At 36.9% G+C, this 9719-nt stretch overlaps 1 protein-coding gene across 1 annotated transcript in view; it reads right to left on the reverse strand.

Annotated features, from left to right (window-relative positions):
* Nucleotides 1-7552: 7552 nt before the first annotated feature.
* Has2 (hyaluronan synthase 2) overlaps nt 7553-9719 on the reverse strand; it is a 29180-nt gene continuing 27013 nt past the window's right edge. Inside the window, exon 4 of the mRNA XM_008837986.3 lies at nt 7553-9178. Within this exon, the coding sequence (XP_008836208.1) occupies nt 8249-9178 (930 nt within the window). The 3' untranslated portion in view covers nt 7553-8248. The remainder of the gene's footprint in view (nt 9179-9719) is intronic.

Raw genomic sequence — 9719 nt, forward strand, 5'->3', positions numbered from 1 at the left:
ATTGCAATCATAAAGCATATGTAAGTACATATATATATTTTGTGTTTTCAAGGTAAAAACCTTATTTCAGAATGGCTTTGAGTATGATTTTATATTTGATGACATCAAACAACACGGAGCCATGTGCCAACTATACTTACCTAATAGTCACTAAAGGAAAGTATTACCCATGAGCTTAAATAGAAAATTACTAGCAAGCTGAAATTACTAGCAAGCTGAAAATTCAATTGATTTTATTGATCTGTACATTGTTATATTGGAATTCTAGTGGACACTACAAACTTGGCTTTCTTAAAACTAAAGCACAGACTCCTTCCCGTAGATGTCTTTTTTTATTACACTGTAAAAAACATTTACTGTCCTTCAAGTCACATGATTGGTTCACAAGGGCTAAAGAAGTTCCTTGTAAATAAAACTCTAGGAATTTTAGTTTTTGCATCCTTGACTCTGGGTACTTCCCAAACAGTATTGAGAGTTTCACTTCCTCACATATTTACTGTTCCACTGGTTTATACTGAGTTCCTACTTCACAGCATGCTATGTGCTAAGATTAGATAATGTTGTCCTTATTCAATCTCAAATAGTTCCCTCCACCTTACAGATCATTTTCCAGTGAAAGAGACAGAAATTAAAGAAATCCTAAGCAGGAGGCTAAAACATGAACACTGGGGCATCCTGTATAAGAAAACAGTAAGGAAATGGTGTGTGGTGGGCACTGAAGGCTTCCCCAAGGAGGCAATGACTGAACTGTCAGAAGAGGTTAAAGGGTAGTTAGTATAGGAAAAACAAGACAAATTTTGTAGTGGAAAGAAAATAGGATGGGGAAGAGCTTCTGGAAATATCCAGCGTAGAATGTGATTTGGCTTAGTGTAATATATATAATATATATAATTTATTATTCTTATTTCATGTGTATGAGTATATCACCTGCATGTGTTTAAGTGTACCTGTGTCATGTAATGCCCATGGAGGTCAGAAGAGGGCATTGAATTCCCTGGAACTGGAGTTATGGATGGTTGTTAGTGACTATGTGGGTGCTCACGGTTTGTCATTGCAATTATGAAGAATATGTAAGTACATAAATATGCCTTATGTTTTCAATGTTTTACCTTGGTTTCAGGATGTCTTTTTTTGAATATAGTTTCAAATAAACCTGGGTCCTCTGCAAGAGCAGTCAGGGCTCTTAACTGCTGAGCCACCTCTCCAGTCCTATAACTCAAAATATTTTTTTTTTTTTTCTAAAACCAATGTTTTTTTTTTTTTTAACTTTTGCAAAAAAACTTTATTGAGAATTTCATACATGCATATAAAGTGTTTTGATCAAATCCATGTCCACTCCCTCCTTCCAACACCTCCCTTATCTCCCCATCACTTTTTTCTTTTTCTTTTTTTTTTTCCTCATTCATTTTTATGGGGCTTTTGGGTACTCTAACATTCTCCCCTCTGAAGAAGTAACCCTAAAATCTTCTAAGGATTAGATACAGGCTCCCAAATCCTTTTGACATTTTTGGCCTTTGGAACAGAGTATGCTGCTAAGAGGCCCAAGGACATTTTGACTTTTAGCCAAGAAACTGGCTACTTTTCTTTGGGGTCTTTTTACCTTAACTGCCTAGCCAATTCCTACCTCTTATTCTTATCACGCCATCCTCTGAAGTGGTTACCCAAATTGCCAATAGGAAATAAGGATGCAGTCCGCTCTGATTTCTTCCATGCTGAACAGGGACGCAGGGTGAGGCAATTGAAGTACCCCTTCAGTGGGTCTATCTAAAATACTCCCAAATCGCATAACTCTTATCTCTAATGGGAAAAGAAAGTCCTTGAAATGTGAATAGGAGATGTGGAGGAGAAGTAAAGGCAAGAGTAATTAGCACTACAAGTTCTAGACAGGGAACTAGAAAAAAGTCAGAACAGGGCAATTTTCAAATGTTCATATGAGAGTCCACTGGAATTTCTTGACTTAAAGTATTTCTTAAAGACAAATATAAATTCTTATTTTTAAATCCCAAGAACAGCTGACATACTCAATGCTCATACCCTCTTTATTACATGTGTGTCTTTGCTTGGGAGACAATGCCATGGATTTCTTTTTCTGGCAACAGAAACATCAAAGGGAGTTTCACTAATTGGGTCCACCCTTCCTTTCTTGTTCTTTCATATATTCACTGATTTATTCATCAAATATTATCGGCCCCATGACTTAGAAGGTTACCGTGAAAGATTTAAACCTGAGGAAAATAGTCTTAGTCTCAAAATCTTTTGATATATACAGTTGTTATCAGATGAACTGATGATACAAGACAGAAAAATTTAGCATAGCAAAAAAAAAAAAAAAAAAAAAAAAAAAAAAAAAAAGTGCTGGGGCACTGAGGTAAGAGAGAAGTGAGAGAAATATCATTACCTGAGCTCTGGAGGAACAGGTGCTAATAAAAAGGAAACAAGATAATTCTGACATATGGGGGTTGAAGATGTGAAAGTCCATTTCAGAGTAGGAGAGAAAATGTAAGTAAAGGTAAAGAAGAAGGCCAAAATTTGTATATAAGGAAGGCCTCCCTCATGCAGTAGAACTATGGAAAACAGTGCAGGCAAAGCGTGCAAGAGAAGGGCACTGGCAGATTCCATTGCTTTGTTTAAAGTTCAGTGCTTTTATGCTGTTTACAATGAGGTGAGGCAGAGCATTTGTGTTCAGGCTTACTAAACTGGGTGTGGTGGCACACGCCTTTAATCCCAGCACTCCGGAGGCAGAGGCAGGCATATCTCTGTGAGTTCAAGGCCAGCCTGGTCTGCATAGTGAGTTCCAGGACAGCTAGGGCTACAGAGAGACCCTTTTTAAAAAAAAAAAAAAAAAAAAAAAAAAAGGATAACTTTGACAGAAATATTAAAACTCCATTGAATAAAACAGCAGTTAAGAGATAGTTGGGAGGTGTTTTCAGTGATTTAGGTAAGAGACTGGGAGGAGAGATACATTTGAGGTTCTTAAGAAAGGTGGAATCAGATGGCTCAGTGGGAATCTGCCATCTAAGCTCTTCAGCTTCTTACATAAAAGAAGCTGAAGAGGCTGTGGACGTAGTTCAGGGATGGAGATCTTTCCTAGAATGGTTGAGAGTTTAGGTTTAATGTCCCTCAGCAAGAAGGAAAGAAAGAAGGAAGGCAAAATGGAGGAAGGAAAAGAATGAAGGCAGAAAAGAAGGAGAGTAGAAGGGAGGGAGAGAGGGATGAAGGAAAGGGGAGAAGGACAGGGCAAAAGGGAAGAGAGAAAAATAAGAAGTAAAATTAGTATACTGTTAGTAAACTTAGTGTACTGTTAGTAAACTGTTAGTATACTGTTAGTAAACTGTTAGTAAACTATTAGTATACTGTTAGTATACTGAGAATGTGGAAGCAGGAGACACAGTGGGAAAGGATATGGCCAATGTAGCCGAGTGACCGGGAGAACAGTCGGCTTATCATACACATGCTCTGACCAACCTTCACATCATGATAGAATATTACAGGCACCCTGTCAGACCGTGACACCCTAGTGCTTCTCAGAGTTGCCTCATGTTCAGCTATAATCCAGCTGCAGATTGGCTTTCTCCAGTTATGTTCTATTTCTTGGATGGATACAACATGCACCCCAATTAGCTTGCTAGTTCTTGTTTAAAAAGTAAACTAATAAGATCAGGCCTCTATGACTTCAATCATATTATCTCTTTCACTGGCAAGACGGAGACTTCCTCTCCATTTACAGTTGCTCATCCTTAAATACCAAGATATCACACTATCTCAAAGCCTGTCTTTTTATAACTAGTTTTTCATCCTTCCTTTTTATTAGTTATACCTGTGCTATTTTATGTGACACCAAATCTTTTTGCTTTTATCATAGTCCTCTTAGCTACAAGCCCTTTGAGGTGAGACATAATATACACCTCTTCATTTTGTGTCTATAACTGGTATTTAATTATTTTAATTAAAATAAGATATCAACACTCTCCAAGTGACACTAAAAATAAGTTAAATAGAGTATAAATATTTGAATGGGAAACTAAACCACACCATCTGAGATGACCAATGTAGCTCTGGGCAATGCCTCTCCAACTGAATGACTATGAAATCGCCTTGTGATCTGTTTAATGTTCTTCCTCAGAAAATACTGTGAGGCACTGATCTCTTCAGTTCAGTAGAATAGGCACATGCTAATGCATTTTTATAAATTTCCAGATGCTACTGATAGTGCTACATAGTGAGTAAACCACACAGTTAGTGGCAGAAATTTTAAGGGGTAAGCTTGAAGTTGGGAAGCTTGGGCATAAAATTCCACCAATACAATGTACTGGCTTTGTAATGTTACCAAATGTCTTTAAGCCAGTGCTTTCTTACCCCTAAAACCCCCATGATAGTGGAATTTTTTAGAACTGGTATAGTAACTAAAATATTTTATCTATAAAATAGGCTCCTGACAATACCTAACACATAGTATGCACTCAAACATCAAATGTCAGCATATTTTATGGTGCAAATAAGTCAACAGTTTCCCCGAAACAGGAGTCGCTGATCTATGGGTTGCAGTACTCAGTAACTGCTTTATTTAATCTGACTCAGTAACGGCTTTATTAATGCTAAAAAGAGTTTTATAATTATTATTTCTAAGTGTTTGATAAACATAACAGGAGACTGTTTTGTCACATGGAAATCATTTTAAAATTTAAATTTCCATGTTCAGGAATGATGATTTGCTGCACCCCAACCACACACATTCATTTGCATATTGCATTTGTTGTTGTTGTTGTTGTTGTTTTATTTGTGCTAAGATAGCAGAGGTGAGAATTCTTATGACATATCTCAGGTTACAAGAACCTGAAATATATAGTCTCTTTACATCAAATGATTGCCAACATTTAATATAGCACCGCATGATTTTATAAGTGAATTGTTGGGACTAAAACCATAAATACCCATGCTGTCTCCTAAGAAATGATGTTCAGTGGGTCTAGGTAACAAGACAGCATTGCCAGGGTAAGGAAGGATTCTTAGAAACCAAATAATAAAAAGAAAAATGGGGAAAATGGATAAATTTTAGAGATAAGTAGAAAAATGGAATAATTCACCATCAAAATTCCTCAAACATTCCAGGAAATGTTATTAGATGCCTCAACCTACTTTTATAAAAACAATATTTATTATCCTTTTACTCATTATAAAACAATACATATTTATAATATTTGAAGAATACAAAATATGTATACAGAATATAAATTGGCCATATTCCCATAATTAGATATAACCACAATTAAACATTTGTCTTTACATAATTGAGGTGTTACTGTACACAATGCTTATATATTTTTAACTGTGACGTTCTCCGACATCCTTGTATATTCTCTGAGAACACTGTGTTGAATGGCTGACAATGTCCCGTTCTTAGCCTACACCACAATTCACTGAATTGTTGCCCTCATTATTCAATTTTAGTTGAGGTTTTGTTATTGTGTATAAATAATGTGATAATAAACTAACTTGTTTACTTCTTTTCTGTATTTGTGTGATTCCTTGCCTGATATGACAAATTAATACAAAGAAATTTTTCTCCAATTTGGGCAGGTTTGGAGGAAAGGAGAAGCAGAGCTCAGAGACAAAAGTAATCATTAGTTGACATGGTCTCTCTATCACTGTGGCCCTTGGGTTTTCCAGATTACCAAACCACATCAGTCTAGAAGATTTCTACCTAATGTAAGTACATTAAAGTGGCATATTTTCTTTGACCAGCCATGATATTTTTCTTCATTCCCCATTTTTTTTTCTCATTTTGAGACAGGGTCTCCCTGTAGCCCCAGCTGGACTGGAACTCACTATGTAGACCAGGCTGGCCTTGAACTCACAGAGATCCGCCTGCCTCTGCCTCCCAAGTGCTGGGACTATAGGCGTGCGCCACCACGCCCGGCTCATACCCCATTTTTAAATCCACACCATTACAATCAGGAAAACAAAGCTCCCTCTTCCCTTAGAAAAAAAGGCAATAATCTTATCAAAAATATTTTATTTACAAAAAATCAATTATACTATACATCCTATAATTGAATTACACTGAATAATTGCTAAAATAAATACAAGGCAATTAATTCAAATTTTTATAAGAATGAGAAAATTTGACATTTGAATGTTATCAAAGCTTAACTTAGAACATAAATAGTTAAAAAGGCAAACTCAAGTTTTAATATCATTTTTTGTCATGGTGTGTCTGTTCCACTAGCTCTACAAGTGGTGAGAGTCAGTTTTTCAGAAGGAGAATGAACCTCTGTGTACTCACAAGGTAGATCGTGCAGCTTATCCTTAGGATGGATGGAACAGAGTCTGCATGCTATGGAAGCAGAAAGGCAGGTGTATATAGCCATGTCTCTATGTCTCTGCTTCACCATAGTGCTTTTGATGCAGCTGTTCTTGTGTTCTGATTGTATGTTTAATACAGGTCCATGCAGCACCAGCCCCAAGGCAAGATCACTCATGTGAAAAGTCAGATGGAATAACTGAGGTCCCAAAGTAAGTAAATTAGTCAAGTTCATAGTAACTGGATCATCAGTTTTTATATGCATCGATTCCTAATAATACTAACTAAAGCTTCATGTCATTGGTACGGTGTGGAGACTTTTAGAGAAGGCCGGATACAGAAATAATGAAAGGATTACTGAATTACAATTCAGAAAAAAATACCCTTACTGAGAAGTAGGGGGGCACTTGGGAAGTGCTAATTCTGAATTGGGTTTAAATTAGTTAAAACTGACATGATTCAGTAAAAAAATTTTTTTTAAATAATAATTTTAGTTAAGACACGTGAGTGTATAGGTATATTAACTGCTTTTCTCGTTGTTATAACAAAACACCGGGTAAGGGGGCTGGAGAGATGGTTCAGCAGTTATGAGAGCTTGCTGCTCTTCCAGAGTGTGTGAATTCAGTCCCAGCATCCACATTGGGTGACTAAAAACTGCCTGTATCTCCAAAACCACCTTCTGGCCTCCTTAGGTACCTGTGCACACATGGCATACTCTCATAGATACATGCATATACACACAAATAAAAATTAAAATAAAAAACTGACATGATTCACTAACATGCACTATGAACTGACAAATTCAGACTCTAGACAATGGAAACATGCCTAATGTGTGTGTATTAGAATCTGGTGAGTTTGGGCCAAAGAATAAAACTTTCAATAAGCTGCATTATATTGTATTAAACAGACACATTTTTACCAGCTTCCCTTTTTCCTTGACGTAAAATAAGCACTGCCATAATCTCTAAAGATGATTCAAATGACGTTGATGCTCTTGTTCTGTTCAGTGCTAGATGCCTAGTGTTTCCATTCCAGGATGAGCATTCTTTTTTTTTTTTAATATTATGAAAAATTGCACTTTTCTACCCCTTTGGCCTCAATTTTAACCATCCGTTTTTTTGTGCACACATGAGTATGTATTTTCACTCCCAAAGAACGACAGGTATCTTGGCCCTATCTAAAAGAAATGAAAAGTTAGAATATTGAGAGTTTAAATATTTTTTCACAGAAATAAACTGTTCGATTGTAAAAGGTAGAGGAAGACAGAAATATTTTATTCTTTCGTCAACATCCAAGTTTCACATTTTGGGCAGGTTATTTTTTATAGTATGAATTTTTTAGAACCTATTTTATTATAAAAAAGAAGAACAAGTGTATTTCTGAAGAGAAGTAAAATATAAAATATGAAGTGAAATTGTTTTTAAAAGTTGGCATATAAAATTTCAAAACACAGTACAATTACATCAAAATACAGCATAATCAGCGGCCTTAAGATTTCCTTTGGTAGAGTTAAAGACAAAAATCTTTTCTAAGATAAAAGAAAAAAATTAACTATGAGTCCATAAGTTAGGTTGTATAGGTTGAAAGAACTTTCCCTTGAGTTTCCGAAATCCGTTTCTTCCATGATCACCCACATGAAGCATGACCAGTGAGGTATATAGAGCAAACACTGTCAGGTGGTGCACAGGAAGGAAAAAGTGCGCAGGCAAAGGCGTCATCCCGTGTTCATAGAGATACCAGGTTAAATCTGAGTTTCTTCTTATTGATGGATCATTTGACTTTGGCAGAATAAAAAATAAACCCATAAAATGTTTGTATTCAAGTCCCAGCAGCAGTGATATGTCTCCTTTGGTGGCAGAGTCGATGCCACAATACTGTACAGCCCCTGAAGGAGCTAAGGTGTAGTGTGTGTCTGCATGTGTGAGCACAAACATCAGCATGAGATCATACATCAAGCACCATGTCATACTGTTGTCCTTTCTTCCGCCTGCCACACTTATTGATGAGAACCACATAGAGAGTCAAAAGCATGACCCAATAGCATGCGTAGATCAAGGTTCCCACAATGAGAACCGTCTGTTTGGATTCAGAAAATGGCTTTTTAGATTCCTTATAAATGGTGAAAATCACACCACCTAGGAGGATTGTAAACCACACTGACACAGGAATGAGTCCTATGAAATTAACAACAATGGTTTTCCTTCCAGATGTGCCCCACCCAGCTTTGTTTATGGTTGCAATCGCAAACATCTTGGCGGGAAGCAAACTTGACATGTATAACACTGAATACAGAGACATGAAGACCATGACGATATTTCCTCGAAGGCAACTGGCAAAAGATGACTTTATGAGGCCCACTAGCTGGACAGTTAACAGGAAGAGGAGGATGTTCCAGATTTTACCGCGGTAGAAGAGCTGGATAACTGTGGCAATGAGAAAGAAAGGGAAGAATCCAGTGATAACCGCTTCGTAGGTCATCCACAAGTGATGTTTGTGAAACCACATGGCATTGTACAGCCACTCCCGGAAGTAGGACTTGCTCCAGCGGGTCTGCTGATTCAACCACCTGAGATATTCTATAGGTGTCTCAGTAAGGCACTTGGATCGCGCTGTGTATTTTGTTGCATAGCCCAGACTCAGCACCCGGTTCGTGAGATGCCTGTCATCACCAAAACTGCACTGGTTGCCCATGAATTCCTGATTGTACCAGTCTTCCACAAACTCATGCAGCAAGGAGTTTCTGTACATTCCCAGAGGTCCACTAATACACTGGACACACCCAAAATATGACTGGCAGGCCCTTTCTATATTAAAAGCCATCCAGTACCTCACACTGCTAAGGAAGGAGATCCAGGAATCATATTTGTTTAAAATCTGCAAGAAGGAAGAAAAGGAGATAAATTAAATAAGCCTTAACTACATAAGACCAAGAAGTCTTTGATTTCTCTCTCCTGAGATCACGGTATGGCACGAAACCTGTTCTTTTGAGACTCACTCTTGGTTTCCCTCCCTTCAACTTATTGACAGCCTTTATCTTTTTTTCTCTGATTCTGTAATACTAGATTAGTTCTTGGGAATCTATGTTGGTTTAGTGAATGGAATTTTTTCTACTTCATTATTGTCTTCTTGCTACACTTTTTAATGTTTATTACAACTGTTGAGTTATAATGTTGTTATTAAGCTTTACTTCACCGTGCCTAGATTTTCATAAATGCACTTTCCAAACTACCAAGTAAGAGTTGAAGAATTCAAAGCCCTAGACTCCTCTGTTCTGATTTATTTTCAAATTTTCCAGTCCTGAGTTGTTAATTTTTCTTTCTCCATTCTCTTAATGCCAGGGATAAAGAATTTTTGTCTGGCATTCCTGAAATAATGAATCCTAAAATAATGTTTTATATAAAGGTTTCTGACTATT

Source organism: Nannospalax galili, unplaced genomic scaffold (assembly GCF_000622305.1).
Source record: "Nannospalax galili isolate Female #2095 unplaced genomic scaffold, S.galili_v1.0 scaffold17, whole genome shotgun sequence".
NCBI lineage: Eukaryota > Metazoa > Chordata > Mammalia > Rodentia > Spalacidae > Nannospalax > Nannospalax galili.